A 15,517-nucleotide genomic window follows, 5' to 3' on the forward strand; every position below is an offset into this window, starting at 1 on the left:
ATGTTCTGAAAGGCCACTGTTTTATTTCAAGTTCACTAGAAGCCCATTACTTGAAAAACTGTCCTTTTAGTTATTTTAATTTTCTTATTTAAAATTTTTTTATTGGGTGAGTAGTATTAACTAGCTTTGTAGCTGAATATTTTATGAATGAACATTCTATAGAGGTATCATTTGTGAGCATACAAAATGACCTTCAAAAACATGCTGGATTTACAAGCCTATCTGCAAATTGAGAAATCTCAGGTAAGGAGGGGTGGAGAAAGTGTCTTCTGAAAGGAGTTTAAGCAGTCTAGTACCTAGTAAAGAGGAGGGTGTCTGGTTTTGACAGAATTAATATTTATTTCCACAAACAATATACTGGTTTAATACTAAATGTTAATTAGAACTCCAGGAACTGATCTCCCACTAGTTGCTGGAGCTGGGAATGTCATACACAGCTGCATGTCAGATAAACAGCTTGGGGCATAGGAGACAAACAGCCGAAAGAACTTTGCATCCCATCCAGCTCTGTATCATGTCCTGGGGTACTTTGCTATCAGGGCATGTTCCGTGCATTTTATGACCTTAGAAATATCAGTGTCACACAGTCTGTTCACTATTGATCTTTGAGCTTTTATATCTGCAACAAAGAATATAAACCTGAAATAATTTACATACAACATTATCTGTGAAAGGCTTTTTTATACCCAAAGGTTTGTCTACAGCTTCAGGCTTGCTTTAAACTAGTGGTGCAAGTACTGAGAGCAGTATAACTACAGCAGAGTCGAGACCAGAAAGGCTGCAGAACACTCAAAAGCCCAGTAAACAGAAATATCCCATATTCTCAGCCAGATGTTCCCTACAGTAAGTTCAGTGTCACATAGCACAACTTTTCAGATATCAGTAAGCATATGGTCATAGCAATTCATTCCTCCTGGTCATTTTACCTCTAAGTATGGAGGGACTAGGGATGGTAGTCACATCACATCTCACCAATCTCATATGGGAACTAATAGCACAGGCCTCATCTAACATACACATAGTCCAGAACAGTCAGCAATGGGTTCTTAATGAATGTTAATGAGGTCCAGCAAACGTTCACAGAATCACAGATTGGTAGGAAGGGACCTCTAGTCCAACCCTGCCTTCTCAAGGTGGGTCACCTAGACCAGGTTGCCCAGGGCCATGTCCAGACCATGCATGAATATCTCCAAGGATGGAGACTTCACACCCTCCCTGGGCAACCTGTGCCAGTGCTTAGTCACCCTCACAGTAAAAATGTGTTTCCTGGTGTTCAGCAAGAACATCCTGTATTTCAGTGTGTGCCCGTTGGTTTGAGTGCTGTCCCTGGGCACCACTGGGCTCTGTTGTCTTTACAGCCCCACTTACATCAGGTTTTTATATACATTTATAATACTCCCCTTGAGCTTTCATACAGTCCTTTTTCCACTTACATTCAAAAAAGTATTTTTTTCCCTAAGAGTCCCTGATCTCAGGAATCAGTCTCTTCCAAAGTCTTAAGAGTTATTTCTCGATGACATCTGAATTAAGTACTCTTGCATTAAGGAAATCATGCTTGATAATGCTTACTTTTACTCCAAAATGCTGCACCTCTATCCTAGAAGAAAAAAAATACACTAAACATACCTGACCCCTCCAATGACGGCATAACTATTAAACATAAGTAAGTTGGAAGTCTGTCACATAATATTTGAGACTTTGATTCTGATCTTTGAATGTTTAGAATAATTTTGAGATATTCAAATTAGCTTCATAGCAGTGTGCCTGTCCTGTAAAAGCACAGCAGACAACTCTGGAGAAAAAAAAAAAAAAAAAAAAAAAAAAAAAAAAAAAAAGCAGTGTCAGGCAGATTCACAGTTTTCTGTGTGGTTTATGTTGGACTGATGCAAAGGATGCAACAGCCAACTGCATCTTAGCCATGTATTATCAAACTAAAACTTTTGACTATTTCAAATACTGTTGCACCATTTCAGCTTCCAGCAGGAACAGATTATTAAAGTTCCTGGGAAAAAGTAGAAGTAAGCAAAAGTTTTCAATTGGATTACAACTTTATTCTCCATCATATGGTTAAATGGCTATGGTTAAGTGAATAAATGTTAGTGCAATAAAGGTAAGCGTGTTTTCTGGTGATGTGGTTCCCTCAGTATAATTTTGAGTTGCAGTACAACTCCTTTTGGGATGAAAATGGCCTCTTTGTCACAGCTCGAGAGACCCAGGCAGCTACATTCCAAAGCATGCAAAGAAATGCACCATGTGTACATTAACTATTAGTCTCTATTGTATTTCCTCAGGGCATATACTTTATATAAGCATTCGTAATGGTTTGCAACCAACTTTCCTAGTCCTTTTGAAAACTTGACTTACTGGGCTAGGCTTTAGCCTTCTCAAGGCATTACAACACAGTGAAGGGTGCTCGGCTTAATTTTGTGAACTTATGAGTATCTCTGGTAATGTGGTTGCTGCCTGGAATCCTCCAGCTCAGATTGTTCTCCAGCATTAGAGCAAAATAAAATGGGTTGTAAATGGGCAAGTACAACGAGGTACAACTTGCCCAGGAAACTCTGAGAGTCTGACCAGGCTATACTGTTGATTTACTTTAATGTACGTGGTGGATTCACGTTCCTGAAAGCTTCATGGTAGCCATTTGTCCAGGACATGAATATTTTTCCGAGTGCAGTTTCCTGGTGGGTCTGTTCATAGTACTGGCAATTGAAATCCTAAACAAGTGACCAACATCCTCTTATTTTCCTTTCCCCCTTTAGGCAAGATTTTCAGAGAGAAAATGAGAGGAGCAGTCACCCTTCCTCAGCACATCTGGAATCTGTTCTTGGATTCATGCATGTATTTCTAGCTACTCACTGTAAGGTGTCAGAGAAAGCTTCCGTGCCCCATTTGGACAGTCTGTAGCCACCCCCTACAAAAGCCATGAGGGGTTTGGTATTAATTAGATTGACTCCTCTTCCCTTAGCTTTCCTCAGAAGTGGCAGAAGATTGAGTGTGATTTTGATCAATTCCAGGGGTCTAAAATCCAGCACTGAGTGGAAGTCTTCAATTCTCAGCCAGCCAGTGGGTACTATAGGTATTGTTCCTTCAGCATTGCTCATCAAGCCAAAAAGCCCTAAGAGGATTACAAAATAATTTATTTTGGTATGTGTCAACATCTTACCCTAGAGGTTCATATGGTTACATAGAGTTTTATAGCATTGGGAACCAAGTACACAGTTTTCAAAAGCTTCAGTGAGATGAATGCAGTTGTCTGGGGTTTCCTTGTATGATCTACCCTGCACACCTGGAAAAATTTGCTGAAGGCCTTAGGCAATGACTCTAAAAGAGCATGGGTAAAGTGTTAAAGGAAAAGTATTTCAGTTGGAAATATGGGTCACCATACAGGGCTTTATTATTCAGATCTGCTCAAGTATGTGGGCTCCTAGTATGCATTTACATTCTTGTGAAAATCAGATAGTCTACATAGAAGTGGAGAGACTGATTTTTCTGGGTTGCGGTCTAAAGGTCTGAACCACACATACAGAATTAGTCTGTGCTTCTAAAAATATTAGCTTAACCCTGTGTATTGATAACACTGATTTACTACCTTATAAACTACTTGAGGACCTTTAGATAAATAGTGACACTTTCAAGAGTTTGCTGAGGACAGCTTGCACCTGAAGGTAGAGGCTGAAAGTCCAGCACTCAGCCTCTATAAAGTTTCTCAGGCTGGGGTGACAGCATTAGCAGTGGTTACCCTGGCCAAGAACGTGCGGCTTTTCACAAGCTGGAAGCAGGGGCCTGCTGGAGGAGGTAAGTGATAATAAATATGTTGCCCCCGCCCTCAATCTCTGCATCCAGGAATGGTCTGGAACCCTCAGGATGTGTTTTCCGAGCTTTGAGGAGGAAGTCCTGCTGGTAGAAGATAGGTGTTTTGCTGTTTTAGCTAGTTAATTAATTAACAAGCTTACTGAGTATTTGGTATGACTGTGTGTTACAGCTGGTAGTTGCAGTGCTGTGGTCCCCTTTGGTGGCCCTCAACAATGTCTAGTCTGAGCTATTGGTTCTGAGAAAAAAACCTGTATTGTCACAGTTGAATATTATTCACCATGCAGATCTTTTCATCACTGTTGCCAAAACCATCATTTAAGTCTTGTTTTTTAACTCCACTCATAGGTATCCAAGGAAAAACTCTTCCTCTTTTGGCCAAATGCTCAGAAGTGTATGATAGCAGTAATAGGAGCTACCTATATAATAACTCTAAGAAAAATGGCTGAAATGGCAAGTGTTAACTGTTACAGTCAGTGCAATTGTTGTTGTGTGCATTGCAAAAGTCAGAATTACTCAGCCATGCAAAACCACTCTTCTGCTTACTAGAGGCAGACTGAAGAAGTCCTGCACCAGCCATTTTTAATTGGATGGGCAGGTTTTATTGTCAAGAAAGGTCTTTCTGGTACCAGTTAGTGCCTTCCCCCCACTAAGATTCTTTGACTGGACAAAAAAAAAAAAAAAAAAAAAAAAAAAAAAAAAAAAAAAAAAAAAAAAAAAAAAAAAAAAAAATTAATCTGAAAAACACACCTGGGAATGATCTGGTTTTAATAGACTGAGCATCCCTGTTGGTGAAAGCAAGTGCAAGCCCAGAAGCAATGCTGGAGGAATCTCTCTGAACTGAGAAAGGACAGAACTGAAGAGTGAGTACATTTCATCAGTAAGACAAAACCTGCCTCTGTAGAGAGGCACCGGAATTTCTAGCTAGACAAGATTTGGTTATATTGAATCATTTTTCTGGGAAATTACCTTGCTACTTACCCTTGCCAGCTGCCTCTTTGGTCACAAACACCACAGACCTGGCAATGCTGTTGGAGTCAGCTAAGTTCAGGTTCACTGTTTTCAGTGAGAGTGAGGAGCATCAGCTCTTGGCCTCCTTTTTCTCTGGCACATGTGTCAGTGACACAGAATCCCCTTTTGTCAAGCCGTTTAGCCAGTGAGTTTCCAAGTCTTGTGTTACAGCTTGTTATGAAGACTCTTGATGAGCCAGTGAGTGATAAGAAAATGTATGGAAGCCAAAATTGCTGTGTGCAGTGAGTCTGAAAGTGAGAGCTACAAGCAAGTAAGTTAATGATCTAGAAGTGCAATGAAGCAAACGTGCTCGGCCAACCCCCAAACTGCCTCAGACAGAATTCCCATCAGAGCCTTTGTTTCCGGTTTCAGCTCTTCCAGCTCATTGTAAGTTAGTGGAGAGTAGGGGTGGAAGCTTTGGCACAATGTGATCGGGATCAATGAATAATACATGCCTTGGCAAAAACCCTCCCTATCTTCCTTTTCAATATATATTCCACTGTTTTTAAGCTTTGTTAGCCAATCTTTCTAGTCGGCCCTGTCCTTTCAGGATGTGTCAGACTGAAAGGAATGACTGCATCAGTTCTCATGGTAGCACCTGGGGTTTTTTTGTAGAAATTGGTGATTATCTGTGCTAATACTAGAGAGAAGAAAGACTCTGGGAAGAAGGATGATTCTCTTTGACTGCCTGTATGATACTAACAAGGCTGGTCCTCTAATCTATAGCACAGAACCAGAGTAACCCCAAGAACAACCAGAAAAGCCTGAGCTGTAGTGGTGGGTCTGATGACTAATTTGTTGTGTGACTTGTGTTTTGTGATGGTGAGTGATCTGCTCTCTGCTCCTTAGACAAGGTAGACGTTGGGGCAGTGTCTAAGTCTTCTGTCTCCTTCCTCATTGCCTGTTTAGCACTGATACACAGCACAGTAGAATATATTATGTAGGAAGTGTGTTTGTATAAAGAAATGGGGAAATGCATGGAGATGTTGCCCTCAAAAAAAAAAAAAAAAAAAAAAAAAGCACTGAGGGAACACAACGTTTACTAACTCTGGTAGGGAGGATACTGTTTGCTTATTACAAAAATTTTTGATAAATGTAAAATACATCTCTTAATATCTAAAATCTTCATGATTTTTAAAAAATCTAAAATCTTCATGATTGATTACTGATTTTCTATTTGTATTTTTGGTTTGTGCAATAATTAAACTAAGATAATTAAAGCCAGTATTTATAGGAAGGCTGGTAAACATTTTCCAGACATCCTGTTAGAGAAATATTTTTACAGGTGCTAAGCAGTCACCTATGCTACAGATGTGTAGAGGTGCAGATATCTGGCCTTTAAAAAAAAAAAAAAAAAAAAAAGTGGATATTTTTAAATCCCAAAAGATTTAAAACTCAAAGACGAAGGGGTCTTTCTTCTCTAACTCATAGCTGTCTGAAGTATTCATTTGACTGATTTCTGTGTAACAACATCCTTGCTACCTTAAGGCATGAATATTAAAGGAAGCCTTGGTTGCTAGAGCCTGTCAGGTGTTCTTGTTCCTACTGAGTTCATGGAGTGATTTGGATTTATTCTGATTCTAAATTTTGCTGTCACCTCACCAAGTAGGAATGGAAGGAATCTCAGAATCTGATAGTGAATGAATGTTGGACTCTCATTAAATAATGAAATCAGTTAATAGCTGATAAATGATAACAAGTGAGAACATTACTGGCCACATAATGATCTTATTTTATGTAGATGGGTGCCTCTGTAGTTGTCAGTATGGACTTGTGAGCTACTGATTAACGCTCTCTGATTTTAAAATGTTAAGTAAATATATACAGATAAGAGTTTGCTTCTACTTCCACTACAATCTACAGGGAGGCTCCCACTGAATTTTTGGGGTGTTAGATTGGTTCCTGGGCTGCACTGGTTGTTTTTGCAGCCCATCTCACTGTTGTTTTGAGGCTGATGTATTTGGCCCTCTACTTCAGGTACTGCACTTAGATACTTGCCTTTTTTTGCTGTGAATGTCCCTGTTCGGTCTGTCAAGGGTTGCAGTGTTCCTGAATGTGTGCACTTTGGAATCATCTTTGTAATGTTTCACTGAGTTGGTGACATTTATTTTCTGAGAGGACTCACAGAGTGTGCTCTGACAAAGTGCCATTAAAACTGTGTGAAAGCTCAGGATAATTCAGACTTTCATGCTGTAGAATAGAGTCTGAAAACAGGAGGTTGCAGTAGCCGGTCATAGATAATACCCCCACTCCATTTGCAACGATGTGCCAGGCAATGACATTTCCTTTGACTGCTGATTTAGAATTTAGAGCTGAGCTAGACACAGAGAAAGAGAAAAATTGCTACCAGCAGGCTTTTGTAACCCCATGCCAATAACCTCAGCAAGCTACTTGGCAAACTAGTTCTATGATATATCATTTTAGGGCTGAATTAACTTTTTTTGCAATACAAAATTAAATGAAATAATTAGAGATTTAGGGAAAAGATTAACCTAATTGGAAACAGCAGCTGTAAATCACACCTTTCTTCCTTGGCTGCACTTCAGGGAGGAAGAAGCAGGCAGTCATCTTGGACTACTGAAAAGAAGGTTAAATACGAAACTTGGGTCTGTGAAGTCCTGAAGTGTCTGACCAGGATGCCTACTTGCTAAGGGAAACACCTGGGACTGCTCTGGTTAGTGAGAGTCCCTTTGTTTTGGCAGCAATAATTAGCACAGAAGTGCTGCAAGACAAGGGGAGACAGCTGAGAGAACAGCACTGCATGTGGAGCCTCTGCTGCTCCTCTCTCCACTACCAGCCCTGGGCCAGTGTTCTTAAGCCTGTAATCCCCAACCACCCAGTTCTCCCCAAGTACCAGTGCTCCTCCTTTGATAACACACAGACATGCGGTGCTGAGCATCATGGTGGGTTTTGCTCTGCTGGAGCCTCCTGCCAGTATTTATTCTGCTAGATGATATTGCTGCTGGAAGGAGTCTGGGGTCGGAATCAAAGGGACTACTCTCAGTTAAAGTTTTCTTTCAAGGACTTTGTCTAGTTCTGTGAATGTACAATGTTATGCAAAATACTTCTTGTTTGATATTTGTGGAGCACTAAAAAGCCACTTGTCTTCCAGAGGCATATTGATTTTGAAATAGCTGCCTGGAGTGGCAGAGTGTTTCCAGAGAAAATGTCAGCATGATATTTCAAGAGTATTGATATATCGTCATAAATATTGAATTCTGATTACTAATATAGCCAGTAAATAGCTAAAAGCAAATTCTACTTTCTATTAAAACTTTGATATTTATCTGGCAAATTGAGAACTCCTGGGGTAGCACTTGCCTTCTTACGCCTGGACAAGTGCCATTATAAAAGCAATCGATTTTAGAGAAAAGCGGCATGACTACACCAAGAGCCCTTTAAGTTCCTTAGATGACTGCAAAATACAGCATCCCTCTGCTTCTCTGCACTAAAAGAAACTGAAGCACATTAGACTGTATTGAAGCAGAGTGTTACTGTTTTACTCCCACAGCAAGTTTGCTTTGATAGTTGAGCCAAAGAACCTCAGACTGGGGTGAAGTTTGGGGTCTGAGTGTGCTTTGGATTCCTTCATCCACCGCTGCGCTGGCAGGGCAAACCTCTAGAAGTCAGTGCTCTGCAATGGGTTAGAGTGACTTGCCAGGCATGCTGAGGATCTGCCAAGAGGAAATTTAGAGAATGGGGTTCTTCAAAACCAGCACTCACGTAGCACTCAGTGGAAAGTTTAGATGTGTCAGATAATACTCCCAACAGATCACCCGACAGCTCTCCAGGGCCTAGGAAGTACAAACTTTAACCATATGTCATCCTGCCAGAGCTACAAAACCCCTGGTCTTCAGTTAACAAATTGAACAAACATGCAGGCACAAACACATCCTATCTCCCACTCTTAGGTGAGCTATTCCTGCATGTGCAGGGCTTTATGCTTTTGTTTCGTGGAAAAGGAGTGCTTTTTCATATGCTGTGTAAAAATGTCAGTATGCTAATTCAATTTGGTGGTCAAGAGATAACTTAAGATCTTCATTAATATGTCACCGTAAAAGAAATACATCTTCAAACTCTCCTGCTCAGCATTTTGCAGGGAGATGAATGTAGTCTGGTACAATGGGGGCTGATTTCTCTGCATAATTGTATCTTTCCTTGTATGGCTTGCACTTCAGATTTTTACCACAGCATCGGTAAAAAACCCAGGAAAATAAAACCCTGTAAACTCTTAGGTGACTGACCCAGTAACTGAAAATAAAGGAGTAGGGAAAGATGCCAGATGTTGGGAAGAACATTTCTGAGTTAGCATTTTATTTAGACCCTGCACATACTTAGATAAGCAACAATTGTTAACATCATCCTGGAAAGGAGGTGACTGCGTGTTCTCTTGCCTGTGCACTCAAAAGCAAGTGCTTAATTTGTTCTCTTAGCTATCCTGCAAATTCATAGAATGTGTACTGCTCATTATAATGATAGACACGAGTTCTGTCTTTGTGCCATTACTCACATTTTAGGGAGACATCTGCAAGCTCAGTCTATACCTCCAGGTGCTCCTGAGTTGCCTTCACCGGTTATTTCCAGTGTCAGAACATAGAAACAGCCCAAGTCAAACTCTGAAGCTTGTGCACCAAGACCTGCATGGTGATAGTTTCCAAAAATCTCACTGTAAATTCTGCATCTGGTGGTGCTTTCTGATAGCTGTACGTTGGCTGACAAGCATGGCCCCTTTCCCTGCTGTTGATAACAACTTGTGCTGTGATTCTTCTACCTTAGGTACTTGGCATTAATCTTCTGTATATGCTCTGTGGCTGCCTATCCTACCTATGTTATATAAGCATTGCTGCCTTGTATATAGTAATCTACAGAGCCTGGGGGACTGTTGAGAGTCATTAGGGAGAACTAATCTACTCAGCTGGGAAGGACTGATATGTGCTTTGTCTTGAAACCATCAGAAATCTTTCCATTGATTTAACAGAGCTTGGTTCAGACCTCCAACTTTTCACCTGCATATAAGCGAGTTATTAACGATATGACTTAATCTTTTAAAATGCATTGTTGTGTGTGAAAACTTTCAGGGATTAAATAACTTTTTCTAGTCTAGGAGAAGCTTTTTGATACTAGAAACAAATCAGTTGCCTGAGTAACTAAGCAATGTTTTTCAAACAAAATCTTAAATTCTACAAACTGTGCAGACAGAAACTCTACAGTTTGCATGGGAAAAAAACTCTAACATATGAGTCTGCTTGTTTGCTTGCTCCCTGGCCCAGAGTTCCCTGGCCTGCTGAGCACTTCTGATCCAGCTCAGAGTGCTATTGCATAAACATGTAAGCAGAACCCCCCATTCACACAACCTGTGCGCTGCTGGATGCCGCAGGAAGCGAGGAGGCTTGGGCAAAGACTGTTCCCAACAGCAGAATGAATGAATAAGCTTTTTATGAAAATTTACTTGAAACTAACTGAATGGGAAGGAAATTATAACTGGGGAAACCAAGTAAGGTGGTAGGATGAAGGTAGAAGTGACCTGGCCCCGTTCGGTGGAGCGGACCACAGCAATGGCAGCCGGTCCCAGCTGGGCTGGTGACACCTGTCTGGCCGCTCCCTGCCAGGAGCTGCAGAGTTGTTAGTTCATCCTCTGCTTGGTGGGCAGCTCTTCCCCCTCCAGTTTCTCTCCCTGCTCATTTTGGCTTGGGTCTGGAAATTCTTGCTTCTTTTGCCACTGAGTGCCACACCAGCCCGAGCTGCTGTGTTGGTTGTTCCTGCACTTTGAGCACTCGGGGCAGCCAGATGTGCGCAGCTTGCTGGAGACTTGAGGATTCGACAGTTGGCTGGCAGAAATTTTGTCTCCAGCGTAAGCGTGGCAGACATGCCTGCTGGGCCTGCCTAGTCCTGTCTGGCTCGATTCTAACAGCAGGCTCTGCAGCGTGGTTGAAATAACCAAAACCAGCACTCCACCAGCACGCAAAGCCCATCGCAGGGGAACATTCCTCCAGCAGTGTCAGGTCTGGAGTCCTGCTATCGTAGGTAGCAATCCTTTGACACACAAATATAGGAGAGAAAAGCATAAAAGGAGTTTCCACTTCTCTTTACTACTGAATTTTTTTTCTCAGCAAACTGCTTTTGAACTGTAGAAAATAATTTCAGAAAGTTGAATAGATCCTGCTTAACATCTCAGAAAACATGGAAATGGGGCATTTTTTCAACAAGTTCCCTTTCTCACAGGGGATGCTCTGACTTGCTTAGAGCACAGCATGGAAGGGAGCTTAGTGGAAGAGAAACCACATAAGCAATATATGAACTCCATATGTAACTTTCCTTTAGAGAGCTGGGCATTAGAGAGTCTTTCATCTGCAGAAAGCAGCACTTGACTGATTTCCCATTGACTCCTTAGGTGTATTTCATTATGAGATCCCCGACTCCTAGAAAGGGTGTGGAAAAATTACTGTGCTTGAAGCGTAACACCAGAGAGGAAAATTTGGCTCTCGAGTGAAAAGCAAGAAGCTGACGTTATTCCTGCTGGACAAGTGAAGGTTGTGAAGTGCACCTTTGTGTGCTGGATCTAACAAGCTACCTGAAGGCAGGCCCTGTCGGTGCAGTCCCCCGGGACATTCTGACCTTATGGAAGACATGGGTCTTCTCCCAGAAAAGTCCCTTCTAGTCCCTAAAAACAGATGTCTAAATATTCACGTGTCTCATACAGTCCTGTGAGCAGGACAGATTTTGATAGCCGCAGCAGAGCACACTGTGGTTTGCTCATTTCCAGAAGGCTTTTGTTGCTGGCATTTGAGTAAAGGAAGCATCTGGTTCCAGGAGAGAAAATTCCAGCAGAATCTGGCCCTCCATACAGTGAGAAGGAATACATTGAGCAGCTGATGGTTTTGCTGCATTTCTAATTTAAATAATATATTACAGCTAGCATGCCCTGTCCCACATTCTGTTTGTATTTTCCTTTAAATATTAACATTCACAGTGGTAGGGTCTCTCAGCACAGCTGACAATATACCTGTGGTCTGAAAAAGACTGAATTAAACAAGCCAAACTGTAATTTCTAAAGATAAAGATCAGAGTAAGTAGTGTCATTTCATATTTTCTTTGTTTCCCTAATAACTTTTGGCTGAGTAGTCTTTGTAGGGGGAAAAAAAGTGCTTCAGTTTCTAGAAAGGCTCTGTGTGAAATGACACCAGGGCTGTGTGCTACGTTCAGAGGACAACATTCACACCTCTAGGGCCCAATGCTGCCTGCTCTGCGAAGCCAAGAGTTTCACTGGCTGGGCTTGACCAATATCTTGCCTGGAAAGCTGACAGCTCATGCAGACTGTGACAGGGAAGCTACTAGCTCACCAGACAGCCACACAACAGCCTTTGGATTAAATGTTAAATAAAGAAAACTTGGTTTTCAGTCACTTTTATTTCCATAAAGTTGGTTTTAAAATGAAAGCTACTACAACAGTGCCATCGATACTTCAGTAAGAGTAGCCAGGTAAGAGGTATTCACCCCAAACCTGCTCTAGAAGGAGTAACGTTTTCAGATAACTTAGATACAAGTTAAATGACCCCACTAAAGCCTAAGCACTAAGAAATATAAAATTGATGCTTTGCATGCTCCATAGAAACTAAATTGAAAACCAGCACTATTTGGATAGCCACTGGGTAACTTGCTCTTTAGCCTGATCCATGTCACAGCAAATTCACCATCATGAGAAAAGCATTTTTTTCATTGCTGAGTAGTTTCCATGGCAGTGAGAAATGGCTTCCCGAGCAATGTGCAGTTGCAGACTCATGCGGGGTCTCTTCAGTTCTCAAGCACTTTGCTGTGATTAATTCCAGTGGAGCTGGGTCTTAACAGGCAATTGTGTCAGGAATTGAACAAGAGCAGCACCTCTCCACAGGGATTACTCAGCATCTCACAAAATGCAGGGCTATTATTTTTATTCCAAGAAATAGCTCCCAGAGTTGAAGTCTTGCAAGATCAGTTGTTGTTTTTTGTTGGTTTTGTTTGTTGGGTTGGTTGGTTGGTTGGTTTGGTTTGGTTTTAATTAAAAACCCCCATAGTTCTTCACTACCTTAATTGCAGGTATTGGGCCCCTGTGATTGGATCCACAGTCTATGTTTGTAGCTACAGATCCTTTACAAGAGAGGGGTAGATCTGGACTTCTGATCCTCAAGATTTAGCATGCTGACCAGGAAAATGTGTCACCCAAACCTTGCAAAGTCCTGCAAGTCAGAAGGGGTTTGAATTCCAACCAGCTCAATCACTTGGGTACTTTATTTTGCATTCTTGTTAGGACTGTACCAGGTAAAGACAACCACAGTTTCCTTGACCTCAAAACTCAATAGGGGTGTCTGCTAAAGAAGCAGGAGGAGGATTTTCTGCCCTCCTTTCTAGTTAATATTGTAAGAAGAATTCACTTCTCCCAGAGGAACGCCCTGTTTCCCTTCCCTCCCCAGCCTAAGATGACCAAACTCTTCCTGCTGTAGGACCTTAAAGGCACATTCCCTATTTTCCTGGGATAATTTTCTCTCATGGATCTTTGTGACAACTGGAGCCTTCAGAGGTTCTCTACCTAAACATTTTAAAGATGAAGAAACTGAAAAATCCCAGTCATTTATGAAAGTTTAATAGTTCATTTATTCTTTTCAATTTACATGTTAAAAATGAACTAATGTAATTTTTTTAATAGTAGCAGATATTGGAGTAAAAGATATATTTCTTACATTTAAATGTGTATTTCATGTATAGTTTGTATCATGCTGATATAAAAGATATGATTTTACAGAATCAGCCTTCTATGTGATGGAGGGTATACTGGCAAATATTTACTTTGCATGGGAGACTGCAAGCTCTGCTCTGTTCTGCAGCAATAGGAAGTCTTGTATAACTGCTGGCATTCTTGAGAGGGGATTCCAAAACAACTTAGCATCCTGCCCAATGACGTAATGAGTACGTGGATGGAGGCTTGTTAGGGCATGCTCCATGCAGTGAACAACCAGAGAAATGTCCTTGTTAAGACAGATTTTGGAGAGTTTTTGTTTCTTCACTGTATCTGTAAAGCTCAAAAAAAAAAAAGATCATTTAGTGACAAACTGGAAAGGTGACTTTTAACTATTCCTCACACACTGATCTGTGCAATTTCACTAAGAAATTGGTATTTCTTGTTTCTCCCTAAACAAGAATTTGTAGCAGTTTGAGAAACAAGTGCCCATCCATAATGACCTAGTGATATAGTTGACCCCAAGGATAGTCTAGTTACACTTAATTGTGGAACAGTCATGGCAAAACTGGGCCTGTATGGTCTGAGGACAGGCAACCAGAGTTGACAGTTGTTCAGAAAAAACATAACTATATGAGAGGCAAGGGGAAACAGAAATGCTGTAGCTTTAAATGAACCTCTTGTAGTAAGGAAATTCCTTTGTGGAAAGTTGGAAAACACAACTGTAAAGAAGAAATTTGAGGGACAAGAAAGTCCAAGGATCAAAAGACCAGTAGCCCCAGTTCAAGCAGGTTTAGCAAGTGTCTGTCAGACTGGTCCTGAATGGCTTCATCAGCACTGGGGCTAGCAGAAGCAAAGGGAATTGATCCCTATTTGATTACTAAATAAATAAACAATAATGATAGAAAACCACATCGAGTACATTGATTGCATCATCAGATAAAAGTGTTTCTGTTTGGGAGTTTGACCAAAAGCTTCATGCCAACAGGAATAATTAATCTTTAACCGAGATTTGAATAAAGCTTCCCAGAACAAGTCTTTTGTGTGAATAGACATATTGTGATGCAGATGCATTTGAAGAGTAGCTTTTCGCATCACAGTCCTTCCAAAAAGTCAGAAGGATTAGAAGATATAAAGCTACTTTGCAAGGCTTTCTCAGCAAGAAATGCATTGCTGCTTTTGACACAAATATCTGCAAAGTGCCTCACCTTTCTGAAAATAGTCTTCTCCATATTGCATTTTAATATCAGGGGAAAGCTTATTCCAAATAACCTCTTTCTCCTTCATAACATTTGCTGGATTGGATAATGCTGTTTTAAACAGTCCAGGTTGAATGCAACAAACCTTAACTCCAAAAGCTGCCATATCTCTCCTGCAAAGACAGCCCAAAGATTTAATTGCATTAGATATTAATATTGTGGGATATTTTGCTGTACTAACACATTTATTTCTGTCTTTACATGGCATACCAGCACACAAATACTGTGAGGTTTGTTCGTGGTTGTGAAGTTCCAGCTTGTTATCCCTAAATGAGAGGGATGAACTATCTTACCTGCTTCACAGAGTGAGAACATGCACAGGCAGTGACCGTGCAGCAGCTGGCACAGGATATTTCACAGCCTGGTTCACCTTGCACTAGCTCATTAGTCATCTGACTTGTCTGTAAGACTAGCTGGCTGCCTAAATGCAAGTATGTAGAGCCATTATATGTCTTGGTGATTCCCTCTTGACCTCTGACTCATACTCCAGATACGTACAGTTCCTTCTGGCCCCTTCTCACATCTGTCAGCCCTGTGTGAGTGTCCCAGTATCTAAAATGTTCCTATATATTTAGGCACACAAATCAATCCCCATCTGTTTTACAAGAAGCAGCCATGGTAGTTTCCAGAATTAGTTTGCTATGTTCTCTAGATCTCACTAATGATCAGTATAATTAAGAGAAGACACTTTGGAGAACAAAGCTTGGACAAAAGTTATAATTGT

General features: G+C 41.0%; 2 protein-coding genes across 3 annotated transcripts in view; both read right to left on the reverse strand.

The window, feature by feature from the left end:
* Window positions 1-239: 239 nt before the first annotated feature.
* Window positions 240-8,204, reverse strand: LOC113482107 (retinol dehydrogenase 7-like). The gene is given in 7 exon segments (XM_026852447.1): window positions 240-619; window positions 1,434-1,597; window positions 2,860-3,118; window positions 4,795-4,895; window positions 4,897-5,010; window positions 5,012-5,085; window positions 8,154-8,204. Coding segments are annotated over 7 exon segments (1,014 nt in total). The 3' UTR covers window positions 240-368.
* A 5,296-nt stretch (window positions 8,205-13,500) lies between these two features.
* The window catches only part of DHRS9 (dehydrogenase/reductase 9), a 28,341-nt gene continuing 26,324 nt past the window's right edge, over window positions 13,501-15,517 (reverse strand). For both annotated transcript variants that reach the window (XM_026852710.1, XM_026852711.1), the window contains 2 exons: window positions 14,743-14,906; window positions 13,501-13,867 (listed from right to left, as the gene is read on the reverse strand). In XM_026852710.1, the coding sequence (XP_026708511.1) occupies window positions 13,641-13,867; window positions 14,743-14,906 (391 nt within the window). In that variant the 3' untranslated portion in view covers window positions 13,501-13,640. The remainder of the gene's footprint in view (window positions 13,868-14,742; window positions 14,907-15,517) is intronic.

The sequence above is a fragment of the Athene cunicularia genome (genome assembly GCF_003259725.1).
Source record: "Athene cunicularia isolate RWA chromosome 7 unlocalized genomic scaffold, athCun1 chr7_part1, whole genome shotgun sequence".
Lineage (NCBI taxonomy): Eukaryota > Metazoa > Chordata > Aves > Strigiformes > Strigidae > Athene > Athene cunicularia.